The sequence below is a fragment of the Oncorhynchus kisutch genome, linkage group LG26 (assembly GCF_002021735.2).
Source record: "Oncorhynchus kisutch isolate 150728-3 linkage group LG26, Okis_V2, whole genome shotgun sequence".
Taxonomy (NCBI): domain Eukaryota; kingdom Metazoa; phylum Chordata; class Actinopteri; order Salmoniformes; family Salmonidae; genus Oncorhynchus; species Oncorhynchus kisutch.
In genome coordinates, this window is record NC_034199.2 from 31,382,250 (window position 1) to 31,401,950 (window position 19,701).

Consider the following 19,701-nt stretch of genomic DNA (forward strand, 5'->3'; position numbering starts at 1 on the left):
CGAGACGTATGTGGCAGGGTCTACAGTCAATCAAGGATTACAAAAAGAAAACCCGCCACGGACATCAAAATCTTGCTCCCAGACAAATTAAACAACTTCTTTGCTCGCTTTGAGGACAATACAGTGCCACTGATACGGCCCTCTACCAAAGCCTGTAGGCTTTTCCTTCACCGTGGCCAACGTGAGTAAAACATTTAAACGTGTTAACCCTCGCAAGGCTGCTGACCCAGACGGCACCCCTAGCCGAGTCCTCAGAGCTTGCGCAGACCAACTGGCTGGTGTGTTTACGGACATATTCAATCAATCCCTATCCCAGTCTGATGTGCCCACATGCTTCAAGATGTCCCCCATGTTGCTGTTCCCAAGAAAGCTAAGGTAACTGAACTATATGACTATCGCCCCGTAGCACTCCCTTCTGTTATCATGATGTGCTTTGAGAGACTAGTCAAGGATCATATCACCTTCACCCTACCCGATACCCTTGACCCAGTCCAATTTGCTTACCACCCCAATAGGTCCACAGACGACGCAATCGCCATCACACTGCACACTGCCCTATCCCATCTGGACAAGAGGAATACCTATGTAAGAAGGCTGTTCATTGACTACAGCTCAGTATTTAACACCATAGTACCCTTCAGACCCTGGGTCTTGACCCCGCCCTGTGCAACTGGGTCCTGGACTTGCTGGCGGGCCGGCCCCAGGTGGTAAGGGTAGGATACAACATCTCCACCCCGCTGATCCTCAACACTGGGGCCCCACAAGGGTGTGTTCTCGGCCCTCTCCTGTTCTCCCATGACTGTGTGGCCATGCCCGCCTCCAACTCAATCATCAAGTTTGCAGACGCCACTACAGTGGTAGGCTGGATTACCAACAACGAGGAGACGGCCTACAGGGAGGAGGTGAGGGCCCTCGGAGTGTGGTGTCAGGAAAATAACCTCTCACTCAATGTCAACAAAACAAAGGATATGATTGTGGACTTCAGGAAACAGCAAAGAGAGCCCCCCCCCCCCCCCCCCCCCCCATCCACATTGACGTTACAGGAGTAGAGAAGATGGAAAGTTTTAAGTTCCTAGGCATACACATCACGGCCAAACTGAAATGGTCCACCCACACAGACAGCGTGGTGAAGAAGGCACAACAGCGCCTCTTCAACCTCAGGAGGCTGAACAAATTCAGCTTGTCACCTAAAACACTCACAAACTTGTATCACCGCCTGGTACGGCAACTGCTCCTCCCACAGCTGCAAGGCTCTCCAGAAGGTAGTGCGGTCTGCACAACGTATCACCGGGGGCAAACTACCTTCCCTCCCGGACACCTACAGCACCCGATGTCACAGGAAGGCCCAAAAGATCATCAAGGACAACAACCACCCGAGCCACTGCCTGTTCACCCCGCTATCATCCTGAAGGCGAGACCAGTACAGGTGCATCAAAGCTGGGACCAAGAGACTGAAAAGCAGATTCGATCTCAAGGCCATCAGACTTTTAAACAGCTATCACTAACATAGAGTGGCTGCTGCCAACATACAGACTAAAATCTCTGGCCATAAATGTAATAAATGGATTTATTAAAGGTATCACTAGTCACTTTAAATAACGCCACTTTAATAATGTCTACATATCCTACATTACTCTCATATGTATATACTCTATTCTATACCATCTACTGCATCTTGCCTATGCTGCACGGCCATCGCTCATTCATATATTTTCATGTACATATTCTTATTCATCCCTTTATATTTGTGTGTAAAAGGTAGTCGTTTTGAATTTGTTAGATTACTGCACTGTCGGAACTAGAAGCACAAGCATTTCGCTACACTCGCATTAACATCTGCTAACCATGTGTATGTGACCAATAAAAACATGATTTGATTTGAAATTACACAAATACAATTTTAAAAAGGTACACCTGTTAATTAAAATGCATTCCAGGTCATTAGCTCATGAAGCTGGTTGAGAGAATGCAAAGAGTGTGCAAAGCTGTCATCAAGGCAAAGGGTGGCTACTTTGAAGAATCTCAAATATAAAATATATATTTGAACACTTTTTTGGTTACTACATGAATCCATATGTGTTATTTCATAGTTATTTCATAGTTTTGATGTCTTCACTATTAGTCTAGATTGTAGAAAATAGTAAAAATAAAGAAAAACCCTGGAATGACTAGGTGTGTTCAAACTTTTGACTGGTGCTGTATAAAGTTGTATTGAAATAAAGGAAAAACAAATCCCAGTACTTACAGCTCCTTGGTTGATGTAGACATGGACTCGGCCCTCCTCTCTCGTGGTGCTGTACATGGGAGCTCCTACCAGTAGATCAGACAGGCCATCTCCATTCAGGTCCACGGCACACACACTGGCACCAAAATACGAGCCCAGCTACAGTATAGGAGAAGCAGGTTTTATGTCTATATAGTCAATCACATCAACCAAATGTATTTTTAAAGCCATTTTTGCCATCAGTAGTTGGCACAGGGTGTTTTTGCAGTGAGGAGGTGTGATCTAGTTGTGTCAAAATCAAGACATTAAGAAGTGAGACATTAAAGACTGGTTTCCCAGATACAGATTAAACCCGGTCCTAGACTAAAGAGCATGCCCAATGGAGATTGGTCCCGCATTGGTAGAGCAAGGTGCTTACACTGCCAGGGTTCCCACGGGGGACCAGTACGTGGGATAATATATGTACTCACTAATGTAAGTCGCTCTGGATAAGAGCGTCTGCTTAATGACTCCAATGTGACTACTAATTTTCACCTTGCTTCCCTTGACTTCACTGATGATCTTCAGCATGTTTTCTTCAGCTCTGAATAGGTAGGCCTGGAGAAGAGGAGAAACAAGACCTGGTCACATCAGGACCTAAAGCCAACTAAGGATGAGTATACAGGTGGTAAAATGCATACACTACTAAGATTGTATCACAATACCCACATAGACATCACCTGCATCTACTGATCAAATATATTTAATCTATCATATTAATACTCCTGTGGGGGATGCATTTGGTAAGGCCATTAAGAACTGGCAACTTGTACAGTAAAAAAACATGTAAATAACAATTCAATCATAAAATGTACACTGAATTGCCACATGACATAATGATTCCCCACTTCCTCTTTCTGCAGATAGATACATTTACATTAGTTTAGCAGACATACCAACTTATACATATAGCAGAAGCAGAGGTAACTACAGCATATGTCAATCTATCACTCATATACAGTTACTTGCCCACATAGTATCCACCTTGATTGAATGTAGTGATTGTGTCACTCTGGAAAAAGAGCTTCTGCTAAATTACTTAAATGTAAATATATTAACAACCAAATACTTTCAGCTAATTCAGAATAAAGGCCTTTAGTGACATCAATCAACAGAGGTCCAATCATCACAAGATCTTACTAATGTAATTGACAGACCAGAGCAGCTAACACATGGTATGTGTCTCCCACATGTCACCCCCATAGCGCTCTGGTCAAAAGTAGTACACTATAGGGAATAGGGTGCCATGGTCTTTTTCAGCAACACAAATGTCATACATTTCACCAGCAGAAGGAGGAATGCCCGATTCATCATATATTTTACATCAGCCTGGATGGTGATTTAAACACAAATACTGCATTGTACTTACCACTTTACTACCCCCTGCTTGTCAGTTCATACAAAACGAGCCGATACATGTGCAATTGTTGGTACTGTGCTTTCTATCTACAGGCAGGTGACGGAGTGATGGGGATGGGGGTAAAAGGAAAAACAGGAATTAAATGAACTCTTACTTTACCAGTCTGCCTGTGCTGGGGTGCACCTCCAACGATCTCTGTGGAGTCAGGGTGAAGGAAGTGGCCGGCGCCAACCGAGTAGCCTGGTGATGAAATTAAGGATCTTAACGTTAGTACAACACCAGCACAACTTTAATATAACCGACGAATCAGACTACCAAAGTTGCCTGGCAATGGAAACGCATTACAACGTTAAAACTTCTTTGGGATCGGTGTCCCTTCCACGGGACGTATGAGCTAACGTAGGCTAATGCGAATAGCATGAGGTTGTAAGTAACAAGAATATTTCCCACGACATAGACATATCTGATATTGTCAGAAAACTTCAATTCTTGTTAATCAAACTGCACTGTCCAATTTACTGTAGCTATTACAACTTTTTTTGCATTCTATTTTACCAGTTTATTGTGTTATATTCTCCTACATTCCTTTCACATTTCCACAAACTTCAAAGTGTTTCCTTTCAAATGGTACCAAGAATATGCATATCCTTGCTTCAGGGCCTGTGCTACAGGCAGTTAGATTTGGGTATGTCATTTTAGGCAAAAATTGAATGGGCTTATCCTTTTATTAATACAATGTCCGTACAATGTTAGTAAAACCTTAATACAACCTTGGTACAACCTTAGTACAACCAACAACACAGGTAGAACCAGATGGTACTGGTTGAGATAAGCGCAACAGGCCACACTGTGACTGGCTTGATGAGAGAGAACAACATTCCTTTGATAAGAGCTTCAGAAAGGGTTTACATTACATGACAGGTCTTTTCCATGCATAAAAGTATGTTAGAAAAATGTGATTTTTGCCGGCACTAGTTCAGTTAAAAACATTGATATGGATCCCCTTGACAGAGACACAACATCATTATTTGCAGTAACTACAATTGAGCACATACTGAGCAATAGCGTGTGTGTGTGTATGTGTGTGTGTGTGTGTGCTTATGTGTGTGTGTATGCACCTGACAATCAGCTTCCTGTTCACACACACAGAGCGTGTTCTCTCAACACACAGACACAGAAAAAGCATGCTTCTTCTTCAAATTCCATTACGTTACACTTCACTAACTCACAGCCTCTGCAGAAAAACAAATGAGACGTGTGACAACAAGACAAGTCCTTCTGATTGTCTCCAACCATGTTATTATTAATGTACCTAATGTGCCATATGTTGTATTACATATATGTACCCAGATAACTGCCATAGAGTACAGTGCTGTCGTCATCCACATAGGCAGACAGGACCATACTGGAGGTGTTGTAGACCAGAACAGACCCAGTCCAGTACGATGTCCCAGGGGCTCCCATTATTATCAAGTCCTGAAGAAAAACAACACAAAACATACATTATAGAATGGTGTTTGTGATGTATGTTTGGGATTTACTGTATGTTTGGGATTTTCTGTACGTGCTTGTAAGTTTGTGACTTGTATTACCAGCACAGGCTGTATTACCAGCACAGGCTGTATTACCAGCACAGGCTGTATTACCAGCACAGGCTGTATTACCAGCACAGGCTGTATTACCAGCACAGGCTGTATTACCAGCACAGGCTGTATTACCAGCACAGGCTTCACATAAACTATGGGTCTAAAAATAATATCTAGATGAATTAATACCTCATTCAGAAAGTTGGATATTCCTGCTTGGCATGATCCGTAGTCTTCACCAAACTTCCGTTGATGATCTGGAAAGAGACACATGTCATTTCATTCAACCTCTCAGTGCAGATGAATTACAGGAGTGGCCTTGGTCATGATGAAAAATAAAACCATGCAGACTGCATACTCCCAATCATCTGAGAAGAAGCAATGTTTCAGCACTATGGGGTCATCTAGACAAGTCTCACAACAAGAAAAAGGTTGTTTTACAGTTACTAAACAGAAAGACGTTGTACCTTTATAGCATGGGATAAGTGGTTGAGACTGTTTGAGGTCAGCTTCGTATCTGTAGCAGACACCATGAGGCAGCTTGTTCTGGTTGTCTTTCCTGGAATAGAACACGTTCTTCCAACGATGCCCACATGCCTATGGAACGAGAAGCAGCACAGATGTTTTGGATGAAATGCAACTGTTTGAGCAACAATGTAATAATCTACACACAAAGAATGTCAACTCGATGGTTCTTCTAACGAGGGACATAATGCAAGCCCTGTCCAGCAGCTACACTACATGACTGAAAGTATGTGGACACCTGCTCGTCGATCATATCATTCCAAAATCAAGGGCATTAATATGGAGTTGCCCCCCCCCCCCCACCTTGGTGGTGCTATTATAGCCTCCTAGGAAGGCTTTCCACTAGATGTTGGAACATTGCTGGACTTGCTTCCATTCAGCCACAAGAACATTAGTGAGGTAGGGCACTGCACTGATGTTGGGCAAACAATTTCTGAATGGACCTCCCTTTGTGCACAGGGGCATTGTCATGCTGAAACAGGAAAGGGCCTTCCCCAAACTGTTGCCACAAAGTTGGAAGCTCAGACTCATCTAGAATGTCATTGAATGCTGTAGTGTTAAGATTTCCCTTCACTGGAACTAAGGGTCCTAACTCGAACCATGAAAAACAGCCCCAGACCATTATTCACAATTGCCACTATGCATTCGGGCAGGTAGTGTTCTTCTGACATCCGCCAAACCCAGATTCGTCTGTTGGACTGCCAGATGGTGAAGCGTGATTCATCACTCCAGAGAGCGTGTTTCCACTGCTCCAGAGTCCAATGACGGCGAGCTTTACACCACTCCAGCCGACGCTTGGCATTGCGCATGGTGATCTTTGGCTTCCGTGTGGCTGCCTGGCCATGGAAACCCATTTCATGAAGCTCCCGACAAACAGTTCTTGTGCTGACGTTGCTTCCAGAGGCAGTTCTTCAGTAAGGCCATTCTCCTGCCAATGTTTGTCTATGGAGATTGCATGGCTGTGTGAACTATTTTTATAAAACTGTCAGCAACGGATGTGGCTGAAATAGCAGAATCCACTCATTTGAAGGGTGTCCACATACTTATTAATATGTATAGTGTAGTTTCCAAAATAACGTTAACCAACAATAGACTATAGGGCTAAACAAAACATGTACATGTTGTGGGTCTTCTAACTAGTGACATAGGTCTGATAGGGTTGCAAATGATGCTAGCCTTATTTCTTATTTCAACTAAATTCACCAGATGTTGCCTATCTCATCATTTGATTTAGGTCTCAGAATGGGCACAAAGACTGTATATGACTGTACTGTTACATATCAATACATGGCCATCACTGGACTATAGAGAATGGGTTGTAACATTTGTGTACCCCTAATGGGACTAATTGACATACCAATACATGGCCATCACTGTAATGCAATTTGTCATAGCTGCTGCTGTAAAAGGGGCTTTATAAATCAATCTGATTGAGTGAGTGACTTAACATACCAATACATGGCCATCACTAGGCTGTCTAGACAGGCTGACTCCGAGCCACTGGTTGTCACTTTCAGAGAAGCAAGTCTTCCCACAACTGTCCACACCTGTAGTACACACACACACCACATGTAGAGAAAGTGAGTGAGAGAACAAGAGCAAGATATGAGAAGTTGCCATAACCAGTATTATTGCCTTATAAACGTATTATGTTTTCTTATAATCCAATGTCAGTGAACAAATACCCCAAACCACCTTGGTCAAATAAACATAATCACTTCATTTTTATCATGGAGGTCCCACATTCTTTCTTTGTAAAGTTGAGTGGATATGCAATACATCAATAATACAAACCCGTTGATATTTGCTGACATTCTCTATTGCCTGAGAAGTTGCACTTATAAATTGCTCCTGGTTTTATAAGGGTTGGATCGAATGTTGAATTCGCAACTGGAGCTCCGACTATTAACCTATAACAGATAATTATCGAAATCATCATCAGCCAACCATTCACTAACGTTATAGTTTTACACACATCAATATCCCAACTGTGTGACTTAAAAAATATATATATATAAATTTCACACTCAAAAAGTTGTCAAACGGCAACTGGACAGCCTAAATGGGCAGTTACTGGTCAAAGTTCATTGTGTTCATTGACTCCCTAATTAAAATGTATCACACAGTTTCAATTTGAAGAACCCCCAGGAAACGTTTATTCTTAGAGTATAATACATGTGTGTAGCCTATTCGGTTAGTGTTTTATGACTAAAGTTTAAAAAAATAAGCCTACAAAATGTTGTAATCGCTTACCATGTGTGTTGCTTGTTCTTATGTAACAACACAGAATATCCAAATAAAGATCCATTTGGGCCACTGAAACTAACCGGATGGTCTACATCCAAATTGTAACAGTCAGTGAGACTACAGCACGAAGCGAGAAGAAAGGTCCAACAGCAATAAAGATTCACCGGCTTCTTTCGCTCCATTTAAAAAAACAATAAAACACAAACTTTTCCAACACGAAGAGACTTCAATTGATGGCAGAGGGAAACAAAAGAAAGGTCAAACTTTTCGATGATTAAAAGTCAGGATAACAGCGAAAAGTTGTACATAACGATAACAACTTTAGCACGGCAGTTGACTAGAGACTGAACACTCAACTCTTGTAGCGAGCTGCCTGAGTCCGTAGGTCTGCTGTGCTCATGGCTAAATTCCGTCACGTGGAAGTTCTCAGCTTTGAACCTCTGGTGGGCGGCGGGCACATGCTGCTCCCCAAACTCACAGCGCTGAACCCTCCTACCTACACATCAGTCAAACTAAGAGAAAGATGTGTTCCCTGGAATTAACAGTACAGTGAAACGTTTCAGAAAGGCTTGAATCAAATCCACACTTTACAGTTAACTGCCAAAATAAAGGAAACAGCAATATAAAGTGACGTTGGAGCCACTAGATCAGCTTCAATGAGCCTCGGCATACATTCTACAAATGTCTGGAACTCCATTTGCGGGATGCAACACAATTCTTCCACAAGAAATTCCATAATTTGGGATTTTGTTGATGGTGATGGAAAACTCTGTCTCAGGCACTGCTCCAGAATCTCCCACATGTGTTCAATTTGGTGGAGACCTGATTACTAACTGACTGATGCAGGCGCGCACACACCCATTCACACTCAAACACACACAAACACATAAACCCCCACCTTTACTCCTTTGAGACCCCTCTTTCAAAGTCACAGATCTCTTCTTCTAGCCATGGTAGCAACTGGGATTTTTTATACATGACCCTAAGCAGGAACCACACCTGTGTGGAAGCACCTGCTTTCAGTATACTGTACTTTGTATCCCTCATTTACTCATTTACTGTTTTCTTTATTTTGTCAGGTACATGTAGATGCTGCTGAAATTGATTGTTGGCTATATATGGCTGGGCTACTATATATTTCTGAAGCTGTCATTTTGTGCCAGAATAATGCTCAAGTCTAATTAGTTTTTTGTAATAGGTGAGGAAATAGAAAAAGTAACACATACAAAACATAGACTTTATCTTTCTGACAAAGTTCATTGTATATAGCCAAGTTAACTTGACTTATTGTGTATTTATTCCTGGTGTCATTATTTTTCTATTATTTATCTATTGTTTCTCTTTGCATTGTTGTGCATGGCCATAAGTAACCATTTCACTGTTAGTCTACACCTGTTGTTTACCAAGCATGTGACAAATAACATTTCATTTCATAAAGTTCATTAAGAAGGAATGGAATTAGGCTATTGATATTTTTTTATTTTTTAACAAATTAATATGGACCATGATTGAGTGTCAGGAAACAGGGAATGTTATCCTATGGGGCGAAACCGTCTGGAATGTCTGTCTACGATATTTTCCCATATTGGTCCGTCCGGAACATGATGTGAATTTAGCGTCTGTCAGGATTTTTTTTTTCTGTGTCCATTAATTTCTATACATCATTATTTGCCGTAACTACAACTGAGCTAATATTGAGCAACAGTGTGTGTGTGTGTGTTTTCTTTGTGCGCTAATAATCTCCTGCAACCAACCAGGTATTATTCCCACGGTGTATGCCTAAATGAACCATGCGGAGCCAGTGTCTTACCAGTGGTCTGCTGGGACAATTGCCTGCTCAGTTATATTAGGTGGAGGATAGAGGGAGGGTTTGTCCACTTGGCTGAATGGTGGTGGTGAAAACCTGTGTTTCGTGAGAGAGACCACACACAAGTTGACACAACAAAGCAAATATTTGGTGTTGTGCTCTTTGGCTTATAATGTGGTGTTTTCCCAACAGAAGTAATGGAAAGAGCAAATAAAGTAAAGAGAAGAAAAGAGAAGAGAGAGGAAAAGAAGGAAGGAGGTAGCAGGTCTAAGTGTAATGGAACTTGATTCATGTCCTATTGCCAAAGCCTCAGAGGTCGATGGCCGCGCAGGGACAGACATTAGTGACTAAATAAAACCCAGTATGCTTGTGCTGGAGACTTCATGTTCCACCCAGTGTTGTGTTCAGACCACCTAAAGCGAGACCGAGTTAAGACTGGAGCAAATCGAGTCAAGACCAAGACTGGAGGTGGGGGCGAGACTGAGTCAAGACCAAGACCGAGTATGGGGTGAGGGCTGAGAGTCTGAGTCAAGACCATGATTGTGATTGTGTCAGATCAGCACCCTAAGAAGAGCTACCAAAAGTACAGTACTGTGTTAATATTTCAGAAGAACATATGGAATCCTTAGCCATTCATAATGGTTAAAAAATGCATACTGTGGACAAATAGAGAGCTACTCTACAAATGATTAAACTAGTTTAAACCAAAGGCTTAGACTCAAGAGGCAGTTCATCAGCTGTTTTGAATTCTGCGCTGTACTACTAGTTTGCTTTCAATCAAATTTTCCTCACATATGACACCTCCAAGAACAGTGAATCGACGTTGTCATTCATAACATATAACGCAATAAAGCACATCTCTGTCTTTTCAAAGACGTACTTAACATTTCACATTCATGGCTGTCTCATGACTGAGACAAAGTAATGTCTTTCAGATTCATGAGGTAGTGTGACAAGGTAGGGTTGGTATACAGAAGATAGCCCGATTTGGTAAAATACCAAGTCCATATTTTGGCAAGAACAGCTCAAATAAGCAAAGAGGAATGGTAGTCCATCTTTGTTTTAAGACATGAAGATGTGTCAATCCGGAAAATTTCAAGAACTTTGAAAGTTTCTTTAAGTGCAGTCACAAAAACCATCAAGCGCTATAATGAAACTGGCTCTCATAAGGACCACCACAGGAAAGGAAGACCCAGAGTTACCTCTGCTGCAGAGGATAAGTTCATTAGAGTTACCAGCCTCAGAGATCAGCAATTAACTGCACCTTAGATTGCAGCCCAAATAAATGCTTCACAGAGTTCAAGTAACAGACACATCTCAACATCAACTGGTCAGAGGAGACTGCTTGAATCAGGCGTTCATGGTCGAATTGCTGCAAAGAAACTATTACTAAAGGACACCAATAATAAGAAGAAACTTGTTTGGGCCAAGAAACCCGAGCAATGGACATTAGGCATACAGAGACACTAATGTACTTGTCCTCTTGCTCAGTTGTGCACCGGGGCCTTCCACTCCTCTTTCTATTCTGGTTAGAGCCAGTTTGCACTGTTCTGTGAAGGGAGTAATACACAGCGTTATACCAGATCTTCAGTTTCTTGGCAATTTCTCACATAGAATAGCCTTAATTTCTCAGAACAAGAATAGACTGATGAGTTTCAGAAGAAAGTGATTTGTTTCTAACTATTTTGAGCCTGTAATCGAACCCACAAATGCTGATGCTCCAGATACTCAACTAGTCTAAAAAGGAGGCCAGTTTTATTGCTTCTTTAATCAGAACCACAATTTTCAGCTGTGATAACACAATTGCAAAAGGGTTTTCTAATGATCAATTAGCCTTTTAAAATTATACATTTAGATTAGCTAACACAACGTGCCATTGGAACACCAGAGTGATGGTTGCTGATAATGGGCCTATGTAGATATTCCATTAAAAATTAGCCGTTTCCAGCTACAATGGTCATTTACAACATTAACAATGTCTACACTGTATTTCAGACAAATTTGATGTTATTTTAATGGACAAAAAATGTGCTTTCTTTAAAAAACAAGGACATTTCTAAGTGACCCCAAACATTTGAACAGTAGTGTATATACAAATTATATTTTTGATTATTCACTGGTGCTGCAGCACTCTCAGCACCCCTACTTTCCGTGACTATGCCTCTCACTACTTCCCCCCCTCTCCCCATCTCTCTCTCTCTCTCTGTTAATATGTGTTTATGTGTGTGATGACTTTGCATGTCTTTCTCCTCCCTTATCCCATCACCATTAGTTAATATTCTCTGAAGTTTCCTGAGTACCAATGAAATCATAAACAAAACAAAATCCTTGTTACATCCCGCTGTCCTCAATATTGGGAAAACCTTCATACGGATCTCCTCCAGGTCTCCTCTGTAACTCTGTAGAGGAAATGTCATCATGTGAACAAACAATGGACCCCACTGTATAGTTTCTCTAGTCAGAAGTAATTGAGTTGATTTGTGGAAACTACCCATGGGGTACGTCAAGGGACAAGTGAGGGACATCGTTAGCTTGGCCATTGAACAAACAAAACTTCACGTGTGGCCAGCCCATGGATGTGCTAATGCATTGTGTATGGAGCATATGACTGGGATAGGAGTGGAACAGGGAGGGACCTAAATTGCACAAACTGTCCATGCAATGGTTGGACGGGGGTTCCATATTTTACAAGACACGAGTGAAGATCATCCCATCACTGTAAACAACCCTTCTTGTTTTTTTTTCTTCTCTCTCTCTCTATCTCTCTCTCTCTCTCTCTCTCTCTCTCTCTCTCTCTCTCTCTCTCTCTCTCTCTCTCTCTCTCTCTCTCTCTCTCTCTCTCTCTCTCTCTCTCTCTCTCTCTCTCTCTCTCTCTCTCTCTCTCTCTCTCTCTCTCTCTCTCTCTCTAGACAGACAGACAGACAGACAGACAGACAGACAGGAAACTGGAATAAATGGAAAGCTGATTCATGATCTTTTCCAGCAGGCAGATAGACAGTGTCTGCATCCCAAATGGCACCCTATTCCCTATAATGTGCACTACATTTGACATCTGGTCAAAAGTAGTGGAATAAATAGGCAATAGGGTGCCATTTGGGACACAAGCAGTCAGACCTCCCCTCCCAGGGGCCTCATCCGCAAGGCTATCTCTGTTGTAACATCCTTAACATGGCTGTATGGTGTGTGTGTGTGTGGGTGTGGCCCGCCCTATGGTCAGGGCTTTCCAGAGAAGACCATCCAGGAACCCTTTCTGCACACACACACACACACGCACACGCACACACACACACACACACACACACACACACACACACACACACACACACACACACACACACACACACACACACACACACACACACACACACACACACACAATCTAACACAGCCTAGATTTGAGCATTGTTTTAGCCGTACACCACCAGGCTTCCCCGATCATTTCATAAAAGCAATTTACGACAATCCTGGCAATTGTAGAGTTACATCCCTGTTTCCTTATTCAGGGATTACTGTCACGACTGCTCCCGCTCCTTCTCTCTGGTGTTCAAGGGCGCCAGGCTGCCCTTCATTACGCACACCTGTCACCATCATTACGCAAATCTGCGCTCATTGGACTCACCTGGACCCCTTCACATCTGTTGATTGCCCCTCCTATATCTGTCTGCTCCTCAGATTGTTCCCCATGTCAGCATTATTGTCATTTTGTTTTCCCCTGTCCAGACACTGCCCGTATTCTGTTCCTGTCTGTGTTTCATTAAATGTTCACTCCTTGTACTTGCTCCTCGTCTCCAGGATCTGTCCTTACTATTACGAATTAATAAACAAATGACACACATGGCTGTGTTTAAACATTTAACCTAACTGTCTATGTTGTCTGTGTCTAGATATCCAGCTCCCTCAGCTGTCTCCTTTATCTTATCTCGTGTACCTGTGTTTCAGCTACTGCCAGGGAGTTAAAGGGATCTGGTTAAAGCACCAAGCACAGGAAGCATAAAGGTCACATACATTTTTCCTCCATTTTTTTTTGAAGAAAAAATACAATTCACAGTTTATGACTGTATGTACCCTTTACAGTATAACCATGTGAGGTTATTTTCTAAAGCCTGGATGTTTAATTGTTTAATTCATGTTTAATTTGTCTGGTTATCTGAGATATTTGAATACATAAACTGTACTAAACTGTTATACCTATGGCGCTATAGCACATGAATGAAGAGTGAGGATCTTCCCTGCAACACTGATGATCACTGTGACATTCCTGATACTGTGGGAAGTGGAACAAAACCAGGGCTATGTTCATTAGGATATGCAATGGAAAATGATTATGAGCATTTCTTGTTGTCAAGTTCAGGTAGTCCCTTCTGGTATCTATTTTCTTCTGTTTAGTTCCTAAATAACATGATACAGGTAATAATTACAGTAGCTGAATGGTCATTAGTTGAGTCTCTTACCTCTGTGTATGCCATAGCAGGATGTGGTTATTCTACTCTACACGGTATGTACCCATGCGACCACCACCCAGGCATTTTTGGCCCAACGTTTTATCACTACCCTTATTAAAGGAGTTAAATTAGAGGGAGCTCCTGAAGCACTCTCTCTCTCTTACAGTAGTTTGTAATGACTTCGGTCATGAGAGTGCCTGTGTTGGCATTACGTGGTGGCTGGGGAATGCCCACCCAGTCTCTCCATGGCATGGTCTCAATAGGTAGGTGAACTCATTATGTAGCCAGTATCCCAGAGCCACTGTAAACCATTATACTCAGACCTTGTATGCCACTGTAAACCATTATGCTCAGACCTTGTATGCCAATGTAAACCATTATGCTCAGACCTTGTATGCCACTGTAAACCATTATACTCAGACCTTGTATGCCACTGTAAACCATTATGCTCAGACCTTGTATGCCACTGTAAACCATTAGCAAGGGGAAATATTAAGTGTGTTACTTCAAAACTACAAAAACTAATTCCACACCGAGTGTAACACGTGGCATGCCTTGTATTAGATACCATTGGGAAAAGGTACCACTCATTACACCAGCCTTGGTGTACCACTGTAAACTGTTAGCATGATAGTATCATACTTACAGGCAAAATATTATGAAGTGTCCTGTTGGAAATACTGTAATAATAATAAAAAACAGCCCAACATGATTATATGCGTTTTGAAACAAACAACACACAACAACAAAAACGTAACGGGGAAAGAAACCATGATCAAGGGAATGCTTTGACCACCCTGTGTGAAACACTCTATTGATTTAAAACATATGAAGAGTTGATTTCCAAAACGTTATATCCCCCCCCAAAATCAAATTTGTGTTTTTAACCAGAAATGATTGCTTATGGGTACATTCATGTGTGTGTGTAAAATATTAAGCTAATTTACCATCTTTTCTGAAAATGGATGTAACGCTTGTCATCTGGGGAAGGAGAGGAGGACCAAGGTGCAGTGTGGGAAGTGTTCAAATTATTTAATGAAATATGCAACACTAGACAAAACAACAACCACGACAAACAAACAGTCCTGAAAGGTGAAACAAAAACACTAAACAGGAAACAACCACCCACAAAACACAATGGAAAACAGGCTACCTAAATATGGTTCTCAATCAGGGACAACGATTGACAGCTGCCTCTGATTGAGAACCATACCAGGCCAAACACAGAAATAGAAAATCATAGACAAACTAACATAGACAACCCACCCAACTTACGCCCTGACCATACTAAAACAAAGACATAACAAAAGAACTAAGGTCAGAACGTGACAATGGATATATAGTGTTTTGGAAAGAAGCTCTTCATATCTACTGTTATCCCTCTGTTTGCTTTGAATTTGACAACCCCTCATCAGAAAAATCAGTTTCTCTCATCAAAAGGAAGCCATGCAATCCCAATGTTTGTGTGGATAAAGCCAAGAAAATATGAACTATCCCTAATTCCCCAATATGTTCCTCTCCTCCTCTACTCTTCCCCTGTGCTCATCCACATGGTTGTCGTATCTATTCGAGACACACACACACACACACACACACACACACACACACACACACACACACACACACACACACACACACACACACACACACACACACACACACACACACACACACACACACACACCCCTCGAGCTCTATGCACAAGGTTGTGAGAGGCCCTAGTGTCTCTCAGGAGAACCATGATGAGCTGCCTGTGAATTGCACCCAGGGCAGCAGCTCATGACAGGCCCCAGCTGTGGCCAAGGCATGCACTGGTCCCACAGGACCCACTACAAATCTTATAATGGTGCTCTCCAATGGGCCAGGAGGAGAGGGGGTAGAGGCAGGGAGGGGCATGGACGGGTGGTTCCGCTTCAATGGCAGGCGATGCACTACCTTGTTCCTGGGTTTGTATGAAGAGCCACTCCTTAAGAGTAAATACATGACGGAACTAGGGGGGGTTCAAGGATAGAGCACTGTCCTCTTTATTTGGGCTGTATATTGGTGTGAAGAAGAAGATCTCTGTCACGTTCTGACCTTAGTTCTTTTGTTATGTCTTTGTTTTAGTATGGTCAGGGCGTGAGTTGGGTGGGTTGTCTATGTTAGTTTTTCTATGATTTGCTATTTCTGTGTTTGGCCTGGTATAGTTCTCAATCAGAGGCAGCTGTCAATCGTTGTCCCTGATTGAGAACCATATTTCGGGAGCCTGTTTTCTATTGTGTTTCGTGGGTGATTGTTTCCTGTTGGATGTTTGGTTCACATTTCAGGACTGTTTTCAGTTGTATCAGTCACGTTGTTATTTTGTATTCTTTAGTGTTCAGTTTTAATAAACTAAAATGGACACTTACCACGCTGCACATTGGTCCGACATCTTACTCCTCGAAAGAAGAGGAGGACAAAAACCCTTATAATCTCCAAAAAGAAGCACACACAGAGGTTGATGGTGTTCCAACTAGAATGAGAATCCCCTTACGGGAAAGCACATGATATCACATGATTTGACGTGTGACATTTCCACATATTGCACATTGGGAAACCATGTGTTTTGAAATACTTCACATGTGCAAGCAGTAGAATCCGATTTAAAAAACAGATAAAAATACCCCTGATGTAACAGTGGGGACTGTGAAGAGACACACACTAGCACAGACACACATTCACATGATAAAACACAAACTCTACACACACGTGCACATGGATCTTGTATTGTAAATGTGTGTCGGTGGAGTGGTGGCCTGAGGGAGCACACTGAATGTGTTGGGTAATGTGCTATGAAATGTAATGTCATGTATTTTAAACTGTATGTAACTGTGTTATGTTGCTGAACTGCTGGAAGAGTAGCTGCTGCCTTGGCAGCACCTAATGGGGATCCATAATAAGTACAAATACAAATATGAAACCACGTGTTCTTTCCCATGTGATCACAATAACCTTCCAGATGTGGATTCAAATTTTCAGATGAGATCTCACATGTGATGCCTTGCAAACAAAATGCAGTCAACATGATACACACAGTGTTCTCAATTTAGATATTTGACCAACAACTACGTTGTGTATGTTTATTTATGCAGTAATTATTATTTTTTTTACCTGGGAATTTAAAATTACAACCTCTTGGTTCACAGCAATCCAAACTTTCCGCCATGCCACAATGTCTGTGTGAGTAAATCAGTTAATCTGAATTCCTACACGTTGAACTTCAAAGTACTGTAAATCTCTGCCTTGTTAAAAAATAAAAACAATTATATTTATCTTAGTGATTTAGGTGTAACATAAAAGTAAAATTATATGCCCACCAACATTAGACAACGTCACAGAAAACCCTCAAATTGCTGAAGTAAGTAAATATCAATCAATGATGAGAGAATAGTCAGAATAACTGAAATAGCAGTGCAGATGGTACTTTTGCTAAGTGCAGAGATGTATTATAGATAATGAATGTTTAGGTAAATGCTCCAGGTGTTGTGGTGCAGAAGATTTGAAAGTTACTTAAAATCTACAGGTGGTGAGTTCAAATCCCCAGTGGTGTCATATTTTAGCTGAACAGCGATAACACATGGAATAGCACATTTGAAAACATAATCACATGTGAAGTGTTTCAAAATCACATGTTTTCATGTGTGAAATGTCACATATGAAGTCTTCTAAAAACATGTTTTATCATATGATTGATGTGATTTTCCATACGCGAAATCATGTTGTTCAACATGTGATAACATTAAACTACACTGTTAGCCAGCCATTGCTGTTAACTTTGTGGTCAATTTGAGTTATTATACATACATTTCTACAGTAATAGTATACTATATTAGTGTTTTGCTATATATTTACTGTCAATGGCAATGCACTTTTTGGCCCTTCCTGCAAATTAGCCTCATTCACAATTGCATTTAAGCTTATATGATACTTTAGATGTGCATGACAGAGATCAGCCACAGACTTATTGGTAAGAATACATTTCTGCACTTTGCTAAAAGTTGCCCAGAATCAAGTCTATAATTGTACGATTATCTGACATCACCAACTAAACAGTAGCAGTGCTCAGGGACACTTGACATTAATCAGATCAAGCGTAAACACGAGATAGCGGACACCAGAAGAGCAGGTGTTTTGGCAGTGTTGGAGGTGTAACTGAATTAGAACTGCTTGTGTGGTCATTGTCACTAAGCCACACCCGTCCAGCTCACATTAGAAGTTCAGAATGAGAAAGTGTAGATTAGATAGAAATAATGCCATTCAAATAGAAAATCACGAAAGAAAATAATGAGGATTTCTGTCAGTCTTATCGAGGTGTAGATTACATATCACATTCCAGTGTTCCAACTTGTAAACTAGGCTGCATGCGATTCCTCTTAATGCAGCTCCGTGCAGCCAATGGCAATTTCCACTTCAGGAATAACGGCAGGAGATGCTTGTGGATTTTACAGCTCTAACTCAGTTCCACCTCTGACACCGCCAAAACAACCACTATGCAGGTGTCTGCTAGAATCTATCCCTAAGTGTGCATTAACGTCTCAGCAGTGCCGCCAGATGGTTATTTGTTACCAGTTTATTAGGTACACCCATCTAGTACTGGGTTGGGCCCCCCTGTAGCGTGTGCCAGGAAAACTTTCCCCACACCATCGCCACCAGCCTGTACCGTTGACACCAGGCAGGATGGGGCCATGAACTCATGCTGATTATGCCAAATCCCAACTCTGCCATCAGCATGACACAACAGGAACCGGGATTAATTGGACCAGGCAATGTTTTTACACTCCTCAATTGTCCAGTGTTGGTGATCGCGTCCCAACTGGAGCAGCTTCTTCTTGTTTTTAGCTGTTAGGAATGGAACCCTGTGTGGTCATCTGCTGCAATAGCCCATCCTTGACAAGGGCCGATGAGTTATGAGTTCCGAGATGCCGTTCTGCACACCACTCGTGTACTGCGCTGTCATTTCCCTGTTTGTGGCCCGCCTGTTAGCTTGCACGATTCTTGCCATTCTCCTTCGACCTCTCTCATCAACTAACTGTTTTCCCCCACAGGACTGCCGCTGACTGTATGTTTTTCTTTGTCACACCATTCCTGGTAAACCCTAGACAACGTCGTGCGTGAAAAGCACAGGAGGCTGGAAGTTCCTGAGCTACAGGAACCGGTGCGCCAGGCACTGACGATCATACCATGCTCAAAGTCACTTAGGTAATTCATTTTGCCCATTGTAACGTTCAATTGAACAGTAACTGAATGCCTTGACGCCTGTCTGCATGCTCTAATTTAGCAAGCCATGGCCATGTGAATAATTTTTGTGAAGTGGGTGGTGTACCTAATAAACTATACTAAGTGTATATCCTCACACTCAAAAATAAGAGTACTGTTACGGTACAGTGTTGTTCTACAAAAAGGTACATTAGTTGTATATTTTCACCTCAACTAGACAAAAACCTCCAGGGGAC

The 19,701-nt window shown here is 41.9% G+C and overlaps 1 protein-coding gene across 1 annotated transcript in view; it reads right to left on the reverse strand.

Moving 5' to 3' along the window:
• itga4 (integrin alpha 4) overlaps positions 1 to 8,558 on the reverse strand; it is a 38,480-nt gene extending 29,922 nt beyond the window's left edge. Inside the window, exons 1-9 of the mRNA XM_020462231.2 lie at positions 7,988 to 8,558; positions 7,529 to 7,644; positions 7,187 to 7,281; positions 5,677 to 5,806; positions 5,399 to 5,466; positions 4,970 to 5,099; positions 3,778 to 3,863; positions 2,759 to 2,821; positions 2,246 to 2,383 (exon numbers count right to left, since the gene is read on the reverse strand). Coding sequence (XP_020317820.1) covers positions 2,246 to 2,383; positions 2,759 to 2,821; positions 3,778 to 3,863; positions 4,970 to 5,099; positions 5,399 to 5,466; positions 5,677 to 5,806; positions 7,187 to 7,281; positions 7,529 to 7,644; positions 7,988 to 8,163 — 1,002 coding nt within the window. The 5' untranslated portion in view covers positions 8,164 to 8,558. The remainder of the gene's footprint in view (positions 1 to 2,245; positions 2,384 to 2,758; positions 2,822 to 3,777; positions 3,864 to 4,969; positions 5,100 to 5,398; positions 5,467 to 5,676; positions 5,807 to 7,186; positions 7,282 to 7,528; positions 7,645 to 7,987) is intronic.
• Positions 8,559 to 19,701: the final 11,143 nt, after the last annotated feature.